General features: G+C 36.1%; 1 protein-coding gene across 12 annotated transcripts in view; it reads left to right on the forward strand.

The window, feature by feature from the left end:
* Window positions 1–18752, forward strand: part of srpk3 (SRSF protein kinase 3) — a 46119-nt gene that overhangs the window by 8251 nt on the left and 19116 nt on the right. For 6 of the 12 annotated variants that reach the window (XR_015497549.1, XR_015497548.1, XR_015497546.1 and 3 more), the window contains exons 4-9: window positions 1418–1526; window positions 1737–1824; window positions 4037–4124; window positions 5616–5722; window positions 7445–7610; window positions 10800–10825. Coding sequence is in view for 3 of the 12 variants with exons in the window: in XM_087264238.1 (XP_087120364.1) it covers window positions 1418–1526; window positions 1737–1824; window positions 4037–4124; window positions 5616–5722; window positions 7445–7610; window positions 10800–10825 (584 nt within the window). In the remaining 9 variants the exon portion in view is untranslated. Of the gene's footprint in view, window positions 1–1417; window positions 1622–1736; window positions 1825–4036; window positions 4125–5615; window positions 5723–7444; window positions 7611–10799; window positions 10826–18752 lie in introns of all 12 variants that reach the window. The other 6 variants (XR_015497550.1, XR_015497551.1, XR_015497552.1 and 3 more) reach the window with 2 other exon arrangements.

Consider the following 18752-nt stretch of genomic DNA (forward strand, 5'->3'; position numbering starts at 1 on the left):
TGTTTTCAACCAGGATGCTCCATTGGAAATGACAAACTGACACTCCAAACTTATTAGCAATGTTTTCAAGGCATGAGCTCAGCAGCCACATTTTAACAAAACTATACCGCTTCATACCAAAACTACACACCAAATCTTTTTTTTTATCGATATTGGCAATGGTGTTCGGTCAATAAATATAGATACCGATTTACTAGTTAATACTAATATTCATTTAATGTTATGTATTTATTTCCATTTAGTAATGTTACTAATTTTCATATAGTTGCCCAGGCAATAGTTTATGTTTACACTTAGTCTAAGTTATTCCTATAATATTTATATTACATATTTGATTATAAAAGTGTTTTTAAAAGTTTTATTTTTACTTAGTAATAGTAACGCTGGTCAAAAACAGCTTCACTTATTGAAACTAAAGACTTTTTGCACTATTTGTACTAGGGGTGTCAAAATTAATTGTTTCTTCGGTGCACCGCGATGCAGACGCGGACAATTCGGTATCGGTTCAGTAATAATCATAACCGGTTATTATGTACGGACGTCGTTTATCTGCTATGCGCTCTGTCGCGAGGAAGGTGAGCGCGAGTATTTACAACACAGCCAACTCAGGGCCGGCCCGTGGCATAGGCACCATAGGCAAATGCTACGGGCGCTGTATATCCAGGGGCGCGCCAGAAATGAGCGAGGTTCAGTTGGTTTTGTTTTCGATATTATTCCTGACACACATTCAGTTATAGACGGCAATAACTCAAAAACCTCTTACCCTAAAAAGATCTAAAGTGTGTTTCCTACAAAAAGACAAGCTGGTTATGTTTCACAGCTGTCTTTCTTTTTCGCTCGACATTACGAGCACTGCTCCGTTTAAGCCCTCGCAATATGTGTTTAGCTGGGAGAGCTCGCGCTGAGAGGAGCTCTCAGTATGAGAAAAGTGCTTCTATTTTTCGTTATTTTATTTATTTATTTATTTTTCGTTTTTCTGCTCCGCTCAGCGCGAGCTCTCCCTGTTGCAAGGGCTTAAGTGTGTGTGTGTGTGTGTGTGTGTGTGTGTGTGTGTGTGTGTGTGTGTGTGTGTGTGTGTGTGTGTGTGTGTGTGTGTGTGTGTGTGTGTGTGTGTGTGTGTGTTTGGTGCTGTCTATGTTTGTGTGTGTTTGAATGAGAGACAGTGTGGTGCTGTGTCTCTGTGTGTTTATACAGACAGCTTGTTATAGCCTCCCCCCTAAAATAGAACACTGTATATAGAAAGCATCGTCAATGCACCGAGATATCGAATTGAACCGAATCGAAGGCATGATAATCATAACCGAACCGAACCGTGAGACCACATTATGAACCACATTTGAAGCTTTTGTAAAATAGCTGTTATTTGTTTTATTAATGTTTGTTGAATGTGTGTTAACAGTGTTTTTATTTTCTACAGGAGGGTATTATCCAGTGAAGATCGGAGACTTGTTTAATGGCAGATATCACGTTGTCAGGAAACTGGGATGGGGTCATTTCTCCACTGTATGGCTGTGCTGGGATCTACAGTAAGTGTTTTGCATGCTTAGATGGGATCTACATGAATCCTAATCCCTGAGATTAAACTGCTGGAACTAGGTGCACAGTCTCTAAATATTGAGATGTAAGCTATTGTCAGATTATAGACTGTCAAGCAGATAGTTGTGTATGTATTGTCATCCAAACATGCTGTTTTGCTGTCTGTATGTATAATAACAATATATGACGCTTGTCTTTAGACGGAAACGGTTTGTGGCACTGAAAGTGGTTAAAAGTGCCCAGCACTACACTGAGACTGCACTGGACGAGATAAAACTACTGAAATGTGTAAGTCCAAATACGTGAACATTTTAATGCTTTAATATATAGATTCATATATGCATATACATTAGGGATGCACTGAATTTTCGTCCACCTAAAATATCGACTGAAACTGGCTTTTTGTTTTCCAACTGGAAGAGAAATGCAGCTGAAAATACAAGCCAGAAAAAAACACTGGTTTCACTCTCCCTCAGGCCATAGTCAATGCGAAGTCTGAAGTGGCTTTCACATCACATGCGGAAAGCGATGTGCTATGAAACCCATTTATTTCAATGGCTTGTACAAAACGAGGCAGGTTTGTTGCCATGCCAACCAAAGCACAAGTGCAGCTGATTGCACCATAAACTAGCTTGCACATACACCATAGTAAAAGTTCAATATAGAACAAAAGTTCACTCAGTGGAGCATGAACCACACATGCTCACTGAAAAAGTCTACTCAAATAACAATGGGCGGACAATACATTAACATAATTTGTTAATACATTACCAAATAACAAGCCGACAATGCATTTCTATGAATGTATCTTATGCTCCGTTTACACTGTCAGGTCTCGATGCCCAATTCTGATTTGTTGCCTATATCTGATTTGTTTGCCTGTCTGTTTACACATTGTTTTAATTGTGACCCATATCCAACTCATGCGTTAACACTTGCCATACAATTTACGATGTCGCGCATGCATAAAGTTCTGGCATCTGTGCCATGATGATATTTATAATTCATTTATAAATAATATTGTTTTTATTGCGTCTAAACATTGCGACCATCCACACAAAATATTTGTATTATTTTGTTGCTGTCGTTCCATGGATATTTTCTCAAATTATCATTTAGCGTGGAGCTAACAAATTACTAGATAAAATAAGAATTCAAGCGGTTGTCATCAGTTAAACAAGCCGAGTCCTTGCCAGAAGCAGCCCGGACTCTACACACAGACTCGGGCCAGATATGGTTAACAGGAATAAGGCCATCGCTTTAAAGCCGCATCACAAACGCATGTGCATGAGCAAGCTGCGGGCCATACGCGGCCCGGATAACACTCGCCGATGCCAAGTTGGAGCCAGAGGTGCCGTAGGGCAGCCGAGCTCGGGCCGATTACTACCTGCTATCTGGAACTAACACAATGGAAGTAAAAATCTTGTATTTAGCTCTGCAAAATATGCGAAGTGTAGTATAAGCAGTGAATGGTTCAGTCCAGAGTTACCTCCATGCAGTTTATGTAATGGTATGGCCCTGATGTGTGTGTGTGTGTAGTTGAAGCTGTAGCCTTTGCCTGTGTGCGCAGTGCTGCGCACTGGTGTTGGAGAGAATAAAGTTATTCTATGTGTAGCCCGCAGTGCGTTACAACACAAAAGCAAACGTTACAACACAAAGTTCACCTAACTTTAAAATGATTTTGAGGAGGAGGTGGAAAAGGGCCGTCATCGTAGCTTTTGCTTATAATTTATATGTTTTTTGATGTCCTCCACCATGCAGAGGAATTTGTGGGTACGAGAGAGATCTCAGGCCTGGTGGGAGCAAATTGTGGCGACTGACCACTTTCCTTCTCTGTGTTTCCTCTGATGTTGTTTACTGCGTCGACATCTCGACACACGCTTTTCTTTCTGTCATTAAACTGCGGAGTAGCACCACATTGTTGCAAGTTTACTGATGTACAGAACGAAATGCCTCAAAAAATCTGATCTGCCATTTTACATGACAGTCGCTTTGTTACATATCCGATCTATATCTGATTTATTTCCACACATGAAGGAGTCCTAAAACCGATCCCTGAATATCCGAATGCATTCGTTTTTTCAGTGTTTACACGGTCACAGAACAGATCTGATCTGTGTCACATATGAGCAAAAAATCGTAATTGGGTCACATTTAACTAGCAGTGTAAACGGGACCTTTATTCCTGCTGCTTGCAATAGCGCTACTGTACTGGTAAAATGACACCTCTCGACTCACGTTCATTGTCAGTAAAATTTGACTCAATAAACAGCTAAAGTTAAGTTTTAAGTTCTACAGTAAAGAGTTAGATTGTTAAAGTCTTACAAAATTACTTTATATTTCAAAATTACTTTATATTTGTATTAAAGCATTTTCATTTCAGTTTTCAGCCAAGTGCATGCAGAAATTTCGGTTTCTGTTTCAGCCCACAATTTGAATTTTAGTGCATCCCTAATATGTACACACATGTATGTATTTATTTGACTGAGTTTTTCATCAGGTGCGAGACAGCGACCCCACAGACAGCAAGCGAGAGAGGCTAGTACAGCTTATCGACGATTTTAAAATCTCTGGGGTCAATGGTGTTCGTATCCTTTACTGCCTCTAACACATGATCATCATCATGCTTGTACATTTCTGTTATGTTTATTTAATGTCATATCTATTATTTAAAGCAGGGGTCTCAGATTCAAATTGGCGGGAGGCTATTTCAGTGACTGACAATTTTTTAGAAGGGCCATTTTAACATTTAGGTACAAGAAAAAAGGGGAAACTTGACATTAATGATGCATCTTAGGACATCAGACATGACGTTTATATTTCAAACGTTACTTGTCACCGGTGGTAATGCAAATCAGCACGATTATCGAGTCACACATCATCTGCTCAAATATATCTGTGGTTGTTGTGTGTATGGCTGAGCGTTTGACACAAACTCAGTCATTCTTTCACAGACTATATGCAGTCAAAACTCTAGCTTTTTGTTTCTTGTTGTACATATTGAAAGGGGTAGTTAGTCCCAATAGCGTAAGAACAGCAGAAAGAGGTTTGGGTTACTTTTTTCTTGAAATTTTTCAATTTTCTTCTCAATATTTTTATTTTTTTGTAAAACAACTACAAAGAGGGGAGAAGTATGTACATATTTAGCCACAGAATAAAAATGTGTGTTACACTCGACCGTACACTGAGAGAAAATGAAAGTAACTCTAATCTGAATGCAGTACTTTAAATCTCGACCAGGTGGCAAGTCAAAACCAAAGTGGCTAGACGTGACTGCACAACAATGAAAGAGGTTAATAAATATATGTTTTGGGGGGGGTTTGACATCAGTTGCAGGCCGGAGGGAGGAGGAGGGTGGGCCGGCTGTTTGAGACCCCTGATTTAAAGCATTCAAGGAAACTTAAAATAATGATGACTTTAATTTTTTTTGTGAACAACCCCTTGCGTTTTCTGGTTGTGAATGATTGGTAATGCAGAAATGTTTTATCAGAATGTAATAATTATTACTTTCAATCACTCGAATTCAGTCAAGCGTTATTTTTTTTTGCTGGATTTTCTATTTAGTGACTGATTTTTTTAATAATCTAAAAGCATGCCTGAACTGTTTCTTTTTTAAAAGAGTTAAACTGTTGTCTTTCTTTTCATGGAAAAAGGTCTGTTTAAGATTTTTTTATGTTCAAGAAATAACAAAATTACATCAACAACAACCCAAACCCACCCATTTACCCATCAGACATAAGCTATCAATTACACTGAGAGAAAAAACTCACAATTCTGCATTTTTTGGGAGTGTTTTTTAACAAATAACTAGAAAAGGTTGCCAGATGTTCTGGAAAGATGCTTGAAGAGAGTCTCTTATGTTGTTTCATTTTATGAATCGACATGATCCCTTTTAATTGGTCTTTTTAAATGTAATCAAATGTAAATGCAACAATCCAACAATGTTATATAAGACTATTTCTAGAAACAAATTCGATCAATCTAAATAAAACTCATCAGCTTCAGAGTGAATAAAACTCATCAGCTTCATGTATAGTTTAATAATCACGGTACCCGTTCTTGACTCCTTCACCTCTCAGATGTGTGTATGGTTCTTGAGGTTCTCGGTCACCAGCTGTTAAAATGGATCATCAAATCCAATTACATGGGTCTGCCTCTGATCTGTGTGAAAAGCATTCTTCGACAGGTAAGACAATGTTTACATTGAAGGCCCCGCTATACTTTTAATTTTTAATTTGAGGTCAAAAAAGGAGTTTAAAAAGGCTGAGTGACAGTATACTGTCAAACATCCCCCTTCTGCAGTAGGTGGGGTTGTAAATGTGTAAGGGCTCGTTCACACATCTTTGCTTTTTAAAACACGAGACGCGGTGGGCTTTAAAAAAGCACAGCACGAGGTCCATGTGACGCGATGCTATGAATGTGAAGTAATAATGAAAATAACGGACCCATTAGAAATAGTAAAACAGTATGTTATGATAAACACCTGAGGATATCAAGAGATATATCACATATATCAAGATATTTTGGACAAAGTCACAATGAGCACCTCCTCCGTCATAATATAGTGGTAAATAAAACAGTTGTCTACTGTAAACAGAAGCTCTCAACGCTTGCCCCGCCTCCAAGCTTTTCTGATTGGTCCACTGCTTTTGGATCTGACAGTGATGAGCTACGCTGGATGTTAAAGTTAAAGATCTTTCAACTTGACACAACACTATAAAAACGTGGCACTCATGTGCTTTAAAAGATGCGAGACATGAGCGTATTGGTCAAACATGCCCATCAAGCGCGTTTACATTGACAAACAATAGAAAAGTAGTGCACCCCTAATTCTGTATGTGTGCTCATTCACATTCAATGTGTCTTTGCTTCTAAAAACACAAGACCCAGCGATCAGGAATGGGTTTTAAAAAAGCACAGAGCAACGTGAGGTCAATTTAAGGAGATGTTACGAAGGTGATGCATTACCGACAATAACGGACCCATTGGAAATAGGAAAATAAAATGTCAAGATAAGTACATAAAGATACATTCTATGAATAAGAATATTCTGGACAAAGCCACAATGAGATAAAAGCATGGTAAACCTGATGGCATTACACCGAAAGAAGAGAATTGTTGACCACTTCATACATTTTGATTGGAACGAATTTAGTTTGTATCTTAATATTGATTGATTTTTTTTGTTGGTCATTTAACTTTGGCAGCCCATGATAAAGAAGAGACTAAGCCACAGTGGAACAAAACGTCTATTATTCCATAATATGTTTTATGCAGCGTATACCCTTCCAGTGCAGCCTAGTACTGGGAAACACCCATACACTCTCACATTCCGACAGTTTCATACACTGTGGACAATTTTGTTTAGCCAATTCACCTAAAGCGTATGTTTTAGGACTGTGGTGAAATCGGAGCACTTGGAGGAAACCCACGCCAACACGGGGAGAACATGCAAACTCCACACAGAAATGCCAATTGAGACAGCTGGGACTCGAACCAGCAACCTTCTTGCTGTGAGGCAACAGTGCTAACCACTGAGCCACCGTGCTTCCCTGTTGGTCAATTATTTATGAAATAAACAAGAAGATTGATTAAATGTGAGTGGAATGAAGTGCCTTTGCAAAACAAAGCCATTTATAGCCAGATCAAAAGGCCAGACAAACTGTTTTATAAACATCTGGCAATCGGCCTTCTCCACGAGAAGCACCACCACAATATTACAAAATCGTCTGTTTGCTACGGACAGACACCGAATGGCATTACTGGTACTGTATATGTACTCTCATAGAAAGGATAGTGGGGCTTTAAGAATGTCCTGTCAAATAGCAAATGGCAATTTCTCAGACTTGTTTTTGTACATAACAGCTCCTTTAGAGTGAGTCAGACATGTCTTGTTTCTCTCTTGCAGGTTCTGGAGGGCCTGGATTACTTGCACACGAAATGCAAGATCATCCATACAGACATAAAGCCAGAGAATATCCTTCTGGAGGTGAACGAGGTGTATGTGAGACGGCTAGCGGCAGAGGCCACGATATGGCAGAAGGCCGGAGCTCCGCCTCCCTCTGGATCCTCTGGTACTGTTATTTTTTTTTTTTTTAAGTGTGTGACTCACCTTAGGCTCACCATATTATTAAAAGGGACTTGTGTAGTGTTCAAACATGACTCATTTAATGCATTGATGCATAATATTAATTTACATCAAATTATTGATGCATAAAAAATACATTTGATATAAAATCAACAACTTTGTGGAAGCCAGTGATACTCAGATTTCAGCATGCGAGTTATGATAATCAATAATTAGAATAATAATTTTTTCTGATTTGATTTCATTCAAACTAAATGATCGTACAGTTGAAAACAAATATTCTAGGCCTGGAACAATAAACACTCTTTAAAATGCATTTTATCAATACAAAGTACAAAGTAAATTGTATTTAATAGAAATGTCAAATTTATTAGTGCAGGTTCACCTCCGGTGTTAATTGTCCTGAGTTTTGTAGAGCAGTGTTTGAACAAACAATGACAAAAGCACACATTTAAGGATGTTCACACTTATCAGGTTTGTAGTATCAAAATGACAAAATGTACATTTAAAAAATATTTTTTGGGGTTTAGCAAAATGTAAGTGAACCTGCACAAATATAGTTGATATGTTTATTAGATACAGTTTACCTTGTACATTGTGTTGAAAATGCCTTTTAAAGAATGTTTAATTACAAAATTTGATGCTGATGTGTCAAATTCAGACATTGATTCATTATTTGTTCCCTGCCAGATGCATTTTTTCTAAAGTGTAAAATAATATAATTTGAGTATCCCTGGTCTAAACCAAAAATACATGGTGTGCTATCTGTTAGTTAGTTGACAACAACTTTATTATACTTTATTAATTCAATTATTAAGTGGGGCTGGGTGATAATTCCATAACGATAATTATCACGATAATTATTTTTTCAATAAAACGATAATGACAGTTATACGTACTTTGCATAACGTTGCTAGACTTAAGTAGTATTCAGTTACATAGTTTTTTGCAATCTGACACAAAACAATATGCACTGCAAACTGTGCAGACGACTCGTGACATCGAAAGCAGGCAACACCACACAGCTGCTTCATCATTTAAAACAGTAACAGTGCTAAGTAATTACAGACACAAACACGTTTTAGTAAACCAGCGCAACTACCCAGCAGAGTTTCATGTCATCATTTTCAAAAGCCGTGCCTTGTGAGAAAAAAAATTTCTTACGACATTGATAGGATCTTTTGTTGTCAAGCTTATGTTTCCTTTTTAATATTAAGATATTTTCTTTGAAATCTGTAATACAAGTATTGTCTTTATATATTTAAAGGACATAATCACTGAGGAGAAATCAGATACTAAAGACAAAATCTTAAAAATAATGACATATTAAAAATGCAGCAAATATATGACAGACGTTCACAACAGTGGATCATTAATTAAATCCTTATTTTACACGGAGCAAAACATCATCCACCCGCAGTTGTTTAAGAAGGGCACGAACTAAGATTTTTTGACTTTTTGCAACAAATCTTGTTTTGTATAATGTTTAACTTTATTGTGATGTATATTTCGTTGGTCAGTTATTTACAACATAAACAAGAAGAACGAGTAACATCTGAGGGGATGCGCTTTAAAAAACGTCCGCTATAGGTACATGCTTTAACGCCAAAACAATCCATCAGACTGTTTTCACGGAATCAGTTTAATTTATTTAATCAAGCAGTTTGAGCAGCATGACATAGACAGTTTTTACAAACTATTCACAGCACTGATATTATTCTCAGGTTTACTCAGAAGAATAAACTCTGTCTGAAGGATGAGAGAGCTCAGAAACTCGTTGAGTGAATGGAGATGCTGCCCGCATGTCGCCCGTGATGCGCGAGTCTGTATGGACCTATTTGTGCAAGTCTGTGAGATTGTTAAAACATCCGCAGATAACTGAGATCTGCACATAACGAGTTTTTTTATGCATCCCGCAATATGCAATGTCAAGAGAGAGACTGCATAAGCAAGGTAAACTGCACACACATGATTATGTAGTGCATAGACGTGTCTCACAGCGCAAAGCATAACTAAACCTTTAAATGTCCTAGCTTAATCATCAATAAGGTCTATCAATTAAAGAGTTATTGACAATCAGTAGATCATCAAGTAATCAATAGCATCCCTAAATAAAATATAGCAAAGGATATTTCACCGTAAATTCACCATGCTCACCATTAAAAGGACAGTTCTTCCAAAACTGGAAATTCTGTCACCATTAAATCACCTTTTACTTGTTTCAAACCTGTTTTAGTTTTTTTCTAATGTTGAACAATAATATCCAATAACTTGTAGGTAATGTATTTGGTTGTTGAAAACTTGAACAGTAAATGCTGAATTAAGATTACTTTGTTTATTATTTTATTATTTACATTGTCAGACAGCTAAAATATTTCACAAAATGTGTTAAATTAGCAGCACAAAGCGATTGACATGCTGAAAATCCTTTAAAGGTAATAAAGATTTGATGTAAAGATTATGATAATTTTCGATATTGACTGATATGAAAAAAATTAAGGTAATATTTTTTTGCCATATCACCCAGACCTATTAAGCAAACCTTCTAGGAAAAAAAATAACTTTTTACAAAAAGGGATAGTTTAGCCCAAAATGAAAATTTCCTCATCATTTGCTCACACTCAAGTGGTTCTAATCTTTTATGAGTTTTTTTTTTTTTTTTTTAACAAAATCTAAAACGCGCTCGGAACAAGTAGAAGATGAGTAAATGATGAGTGAAGTGTCCCTTTTAAATTTGTCAATTTCATTATTAGTGGATTTTACCAATTTGTTGCTGCAGTGCTATATTTCCAACCTTAAGGACAGCCTATCCTTTTCTTGCAGATTTTTCATCCTGTGGACATTATCTTTTTTTTATTCTCAACAATTAAGTCGAGTTCATATATTAGGGGTTACTTTCAAAGTTATTAAAGATAAGTAGTGAGACAGGATGTGTTTTTTAGCTTTGACTTAACTAGAAATGTGCCGTTAAATTGATTTGCATGCTGGTCGCCATTTCTCCTCTGCTTCTGTGGTGAATATGCCAATCATTTCTCATTTCTTCTCTGTCGTTTGTTTGCTTTCTAACTGGTGTCCTATCTTTTCTTTCTCTGTTTTTTTTATTTTTAATTATTATAATTATTATCATTGTGGTTTTTCTGTCCCTTTCCTCTTTCCTCTTCTGTTCTGACGGCAGTTAGCACGGCCCCAAGGGAAAAACAGGTACGTTCAGAGTTGTGCCTGCTGAAATTCAGAGAGGATGTAGTTTGTCCTGGTGAAAATGACCCGTTTGACTGTTATGATCTGCCTGCTGTCCCCTAACCCACCCCTGCCTATGTACAGTAGATTCACAGGCATGAAGCACTGAATAAGGGGCACATCTCTACAGCCAGGGTCAGGTCCACTGATATGGGAAAACACTATATTAGCTATGCTAAATTAAGCTGTAGGGCTGGGCAAAAAACAAATTAGGTTAATTGCTTGTGTAAAGTGCTCAGTTTGATGTTGCAATGATTATTTATTATTTAGATATAGTTGAAGTCAGAATTATTCGCCTTCCTGAATTATTAGCTCCCTGATTTTCCCCAATTTCTGTTTAACAGAGAGAAGATTCTTTCAACACATTTTAAACATAATAGTTTAATAACTCATTACTTATAACCGATTTCTTTTATATTTGCCATGATGACAGTACATAATATTGTACTAGATATTTGTCAAGACACTAGTATTCAGCTTAAAGTCCAATATTAACTAGGCTTAACTAGGTTAATTAGGCAAGTTAGGGTAATTAGGCAAGTCATTGTATGACAATGGTTTGTTCTGTAGACAATTGGAAACAAATATAGCTTAAATGGGCTAATAATATTATCCTTAAAATGGTTTTAAAAATTAAAAACTGCTTTTATTCTAGCCAAAATAAAACAAATAAAACTTTCTCCACAAGAAAAAATATTATAGGAAATACTGTGAAAAATTCCGTCCTCTGTTATACATTTTTAGAAAATATTTGAAAATGACAAAAAAAAAAACAAAAAAAAAAACATGAGGACGAATAATTTTGACTTCAACTGTGTGTATTTTCTGTATTCTAAGAATTTTTGAGCATGTGATACAAACAAGTATGTCAGGAAATGCATGCTAGATATAATAATGTCTGTTTTGTCAGATTTTTTGTTTTGCTTATATACAGCTTAAGACAACATTGTTAGCCTTTAATTGAAAATTTCATTTTAAAATATTTCCCAAGTGATGTTTAACCGAGAAAGCACATTTTTCACAGTATTTCCTATAGACCCTTTTCACAATCTTGTTAAGCCTGGTTTATACTCTACGTGTCTGCTAGTTCGCTTGAGTGCGCCCGACGAATGTGACGTCATCGATGTGTTTGCGGAGGTTCGCGTTGGGTGCGTGCGACATGATTTCAGCTGGTGGAGTGCACAATTTTTATTTGATATTCGAGTGAACAGTTTGTGTGGGGCCGTTTCATTTGAGTTGAATATGAATCACTTTAACGAGATTTTGTACAGGTACATTTGTACAGACATTTTTATGATCAGTCCATGCGTGATTATAGGGAGAACCAAATGGACAAAAATTCTAGGCTAGACATTGCACCAGCAGTGGGAAAGGAGGACAGTTTTTGTAAAAGTTTGGAAAAACCTGAGGGATACGTTTGTTAAAACCAAAAAGAGAGGTACTACGGAGCAGGTGGTTTTAATACACATTACAGAATATGTTTTTTCACCGTTCATATGTTTAACACTGATGTATATATTACCATTTTGAATTTAAAACAATTAAATAGCAACAAAACTAAAATGAATTAACAAATTATTTCTTTGATAACTGCAAAAGAATCAGTTTACTAATATTCTGATGGCCTGTTTTTCTAGGCTTTATTAGTGATATTGGTCGGGAATGTTGTACCATCATTACCTTTTTAGCATATCAGTAAAACACAAACTAGCCAGACAGTAATGTGAATTGTGGAGTGGATTAAATAAAAAAAAACTGTCAGTATTTTTTAGCAAGTGTACTTTTTTGCTTTTATTCTTGCCATAATAAAAATAAATATTTTAGAGCAAACCATGTTCTGTTGTCAGTAACATGTTAATAAACTTTAATAGACAGAACTGTAGATTGAAAAGGTGATGCATCAAAGTTTGATTTAAAAAAATCTTGATTGGTTATAAAAAATCTTTATAATCATTAAAATAATTTATAAAATAATCAGTTTAAATATATTAAATTATATTAATGATATGATGTAGTTCCGGAAATGTTCTACTTCTCTGTTTATCCGTCTGACTTGTCATTGTCCCTGTCATTTTAAAGAACATCACAACGGCAAACACGTCAAGTATAAAAGCCTCGTCCGTTTCATGAGGTGCGCATACAATCAGTGGAGGCCCGCGACTTGGCGCCCGGCGAAAGTATAAATCAGGCTTTATGATGCATTTAACGGTCATCAGCATCTTAAATCCTTAAGTTTTATTGGTTTAATTTTAAAAATAACGTATGAACATTTATATGTATTTATGTATGAATCATATCATCTTTGCTTCAAATTACAAATAATCAAGTTAGCGCTTGTGCGAGGCATTTCTAATGCAGCGTCTATGGGACAAGACAGTAAAGTGGACGTTCTCTCCTCTGGCTGCCATTATCAATGTCACACAATGGGCCCTATCATACACCCGACGCAAGGAGCGGCGCAATTCTTGTTTGGTAGTTTCAGCTTGGCGCAAGAGTCGTTTTGAGGCGTTGCGCTACGCTGTTTAAATAGCAAATGCATTTGCGCTCATATGTGCGCCCATAGGTGCGCCCATTTCTGTTCTAAAAAGGAAGGCGTTCTGAGGCTGACCGCTGGCGTGTTGCTATTTTGAGAAACTAAAATATATTTTTCATTAGACCAAAACGAACCCGGTCTAAACTCCAGCTCAGAGTTGCGCCTCGCTTACGCACTGCTTAATACGCACAAGAGAGCAATAGACAAATATCTTTACATATGAAAAAATTTTTATATTAAGGATATATATAGGATATAATAATAATAGATATAGGATATAAATATAAAGGATTTAAATATTACAAAACATATTATTTTCTAGCCTACATAAATATGAAAAATCACTGCTTTTATGTCTTCTTCATCTCGGGAGGCTTTTTCAGTTCATTCATAACAATTTGCTTTTGTATAATGTTATTATTATTAGCAGTATTATTTATTATATCCATATTTATATGTGTTTTATTAAAAACAAGCTTAGATTTGCCCACCTGTATGGTTTTAGAGCATATGGGGCACAGCATGTGTTTTAGGATATAATTTAGGTTTTTGAACACACTTCGTTATTATTGTTCATTTATTCATTTGCTGGAAATTAGAACTGAATTTAGAAATAGTTTTGAAAAAACATTTGCGCTTAACGAACGAAATTAATTATTTATAGACTAATTGATGTCTGTGCGTAAAGGTTTCCCTATCCAAGAGCGAAAGTGAAAGTAGATCCATTATCTGTCATTCTTGCGCGGTAGATGCTCTGTTTAACTGTTTTCTGTTAAAAAACTGTTAACTGATTACTGTTTGCTTGTGAAATGCTAATTTTTTCCACTTCCACTTACTTTGCTTCCTGTAAATAGCGAATGCGCTTATGGCGCGACGTTGCTGGCTCTTAAAGGGAATGGGAGATGAGACTCTGATTGGTTTATTCTCAAAACACACCTATATCTCATTAAGAAAATAAACTCAACCCTTTTAGACCATGAGCCTTGGCGCAAAGCGGATTTTCCCGTCCGTAAATTAGCAAAAATGTGTTCTGACACGCCCTGAAAGCGTTTGCGCCCTGCGTTTTGCGCTCTGCGCATGGACCGTCAAAATAGAGCCAAATGTCTTTAACGTATTTCTAACATCACCGTGGAGTTTTTCTTTTATTATTTGAACAAATAAGATTTTTTTTTTAATTATTCACTGCGCTCTAAGTTTTCCCAACTATGACAACTTCTGCTACTGAGAAGCCCGGAAATGTGAAAAGGGTTTATTATTTTTATTTTCTAGAGAAAGTCTTATTCCCTTTAGCTTGGCTGGAATTAAAAATATGTATTTTAAAAAAAAGTGAACTGCAAAGGTCATTATTAGTTACCTCCTTTAAAATAATAATTATATATATATTTTTATTGACTAGAACATGTCACGATGCCCGCTCAGCATTGTGATGTCTATCGGCCATCGGCGACGGACGATAGCATCGTCTATCGACCCAACTGTAATAAAAGTGGTCTTTAACATTAAAAAACTACTGAATTACTTGGAAATAGAGAGATAGATTCTGTTTTAATGTACCCTTGCACCTGCCATAAAGTGTTCATTGATCACTCTTACAATTATCAAGTATTTGTTACTAAATCTGGGTTCATTCAAATGAATGAAGAATCTACGTAAATCATTTGAATCTGAATTGTTACCCAGCCCTACTAAGCAGGCAACAACAACTAATCTAATCATGTGTATTTAAATGCCGTGCGCAAAGAGAAAACATTTCTTTCTGTTTCCCCAGTCAGTGGATTTGGTCTTGCTGCTTTGTGCCGTCCCACAGATGTGTTGATTTCACACCGTTAACTCTCTGCACTAACATTATTAGACCTTTCAGAGGTGTTTGCATGCTGGAGCGTTAAACCAGCTTTCATCTGATCATCCTGCATTTCCGACTCATTTCCGTCTTTTGTTCGTTAGAAGAAAAGTTGAAAGTGACTGTTTCAGAAATGAGAAAAGAGCAGTGCGGTAAGCTGTTCTCAGACAGCTGCATTATCTTTTCTCACGTCCTGACAGGCAGACGGAGATCCGCTGCGCTTTTCTTATTTCAGCCTCCACCTCTGCATGGTTGAGAGTGATTTCACGAATTACTGTCACATTTGCCTCTCTTATGAATATAAATGAGATGAAAAAGGCAATATCGTCTCCGCCACTGACGTGAGAAATGTTGAAAGTAAAAAAAGAAGATATATCAGAAGTATCAGCTTGCAGTTGTTTTCGTGGAAAAGACTGGCATGTGTTTTTTTATTTTGTGTAATAATAGTATAATATTAAATAGTATTATTTAGGGCTGCACAATATATGGTTTCCGCATCGATGTCACTGTGATCTTTCACAATAGTCACATCACAGGATATGCAATGTTGAGTTTGTATTAGAATTTATTATTTGCATGTGTTTTTGATGGCTGTTATTTTATAATGACTTTAAAAGCATTCAGGTTTAAGAAATTGAACCATTTGTGAGCTTAACTACAATTAATTGTATTGAATTATTTTTAGCAGTCAGTTACTGTACTTGAATACTATTGTCTAATCTATGTATTTGTAGAATATACTAATCTATGTATTTTTAGAAAATACTCACAACACATGCAAATACAGAAACACACTGCAATCAGCACAAACAACAACGAAAATGTGTTGGTGGATCCCCAAATTTTACAGATTGTTTATTAGATTTTATGGAGATGCACTCCCACTGCAGAATCATTGCAGTTGATCTAACATGATAAATTCTTTCCAAATAGAGATATTAAGGGAATTTGTATTCAAATCGCAATATGTACAGTTGAAGTCTGAAAGAATTATTAGAAAAATTATTATTATTATTATTACTTTTTAAAATATTTTTCAAATGATGTTTATCAGAGCAAAGAAATGTTCACAGTATGTCTGATGATATTTTTTCTTCTGGAGAAAGACTTATTCGTTTTATTTTGGCTAAAATAAAAGCAGTTTTTCATTTAAAAAAATAAATAATTCAAAATTATTAGCCTCTTTAAGCTTTATATATATATTTGATAATCTACAGAACAAACCACCATGGTACAATAACTTGCCTATTTACCCTAACCTGCCTAGTTAACTTAATTAACCTAGTTAAGCCTTTAAATGTCACTTTAAGCTGTATAGAAGTGTCTTGAAAAATATCAAGTCAAATATTATTTACTGTCATCATGGCAAAGACAAAAGAAATCAGCTATTAGAAATGAGTTATTAAAACTAATATGTTTAGAAATGTGTTGAAAAAAAATAAACGGGAGCTAAAAATTCAGGGGGGCTAATAATTCAGACTTCAACTGTATAAATATTGCGAAATTAAAAATATTGAAATGTTCACTTTTTTTCAATATCGAGCAGCTTAGTATTATGCAGTAATATGATAAAATAATAATAAAACTATTATATTATTATTTATTAGTATGATTATATATATTTTTCTTTGTTTGGTTTATTTTAAATATCAGATACAAGTTATTAAAAATGTAATGTCTGAACCCAAATGTATTGTTGTTGTATTGCATTATTATCATATTATAATCATCATCAGCTACAGAAGCCATCATTCATTTACAAATACCCACACAAACATGCCATTAATCATAATAGTATTAATGATTATTATAATTATGATAGTAGCAATCATATTAATTTTTATTATTGTTATTTTAATAAATATAATGGCATGGAGTTAAAATAAGGTATTATTATTATAAAAATACTACTAATATTACCTTTTCTACGTAAACAGTGGTTGACAACAATACTTTTCATGCATTCATTTACCTTCAGCTTAGTCCCTTTATTCATCAGGGGTCACCACAGTGGTATGAACTGCCAACTTATGCAGCATATGTTTTACACAACAGATGCCCTTCCAGCTGCAACCCAGTGCTGGGAAACAAGTCTATGGACTGTGGGGGAAACCCATGTAGAAACTCCACAGTAGGCTTGGGCGGTGTCCAAATTTTGAGACCGTCAAACCGCCTCCATATTTTACCCCGGTATCCGGTATTACCGGCGTAATAAAAAAAATTATGACGTAAGGCTCAGACAGCGTCACCAAACTGTTGGCTTAAGCCTAAACCATTCAGAAACTGAATACCTTATATGCGACCTCTGGCAGAGAGAGAGAGAGAGAGAGAGAGAGACAGAGAGACAGACAGAGAGACTTTCTCTGTCTTACACAAACACACACACATCTCTCCCGCGATTTATTCAGAAATTTACTCCCACACCGTAAGAAATCTGGCCGGCTCCCGCGGGAATGCAGAGAGCTGTAATCGGGCCATAAAAATTATACCCGATAGGTCGACTCGAGTCCGACACGTACATTTTGATTGACAGCTTTATAAAGCCCGAGCCCTTACAGCTCTAATGCATTTTTTCAAGAATGAGTCATTTATATGTTTTAACAGCATTTATTCGTAACAAACGTAGACTATATCCCACTTGAAAGTTGGAACAAAGAAATAAAATAAGTCCTCTGTAACATCGTAACATCTCAGCACTCTATAGGTCTACATGCACTTAGCCTTTAAATTGGCCAACGCACCAATGAAAAGAAATCTTGCTTAACAAATCAAATAAACTCTAAATGATGACGGGTATTTTGGCAGTAACTAAATTGAAGCTGAATATTAAAAGAATAATGCCACCATTTAGTCTGTATACTCTGTCTACATTATGATTATATGGTTTAATTAATATTTATTTATAATTTAAAACCCTTTACTCACCAAGATTAGGCTACGTGTGTTTGTGGAGGAACATTATTAAATCCACTGGCTTTAGCGCAGTCTTGCGCTCATGTGCGTCCAGCAACACTGAACACCGTTTCACTGCTACTGCTACAGGCCGAGATGCAGAGTTCTGATCTGGCTGATTTTGCAAGTTTTGGGTAGGATTGTTTATTCATCTTATACCAGTCAGGAACATCCATTTAATTTTCCATGACCGTAGTTTCAGGGTAGCGAGTGGCCTCGTCATTTTACCTGTCAGCTTGCGGTTTAGGGCTCTACCGTAATACGCAGTGTATGAGCGACCGCTAAATACCTGCGGCTGGAATAACCGCTCTTTCTGACTGGCTTGACCGCCGTCAAAATTCTCTTTTTTTACTACTTCGTCATAATTTGCTTCACCTTTGCAGGGATGGACTTTAATGCAAGGATTTGGATTTTTTCGGGTCTCGCCGGGTTCGGGCAAAGATCTTCAGCTCTAATGCAGACCTCTCGTTCATATTAACCACGTCTCCCTTCTGTTCAGTCTAAACTGCCAAACTGCAGGACACTTTGAAGCGCGACACGTCACGTCATCTCTCCCTGTCCCTCTC

Source organism: Danio rerio, chromosome 8, assembly GCF_052040795.2.
Source record: "Danio rerio strain M-AB ecotype USA chromosome 8, GRCz13ab, whole genome shotgun sequence".
Lineage (NCBI taxonomy): Eukaryota > Metazoa > Chordata > Actinopteri > Cypriniformes > Danionidae > Danio > Danio rerio.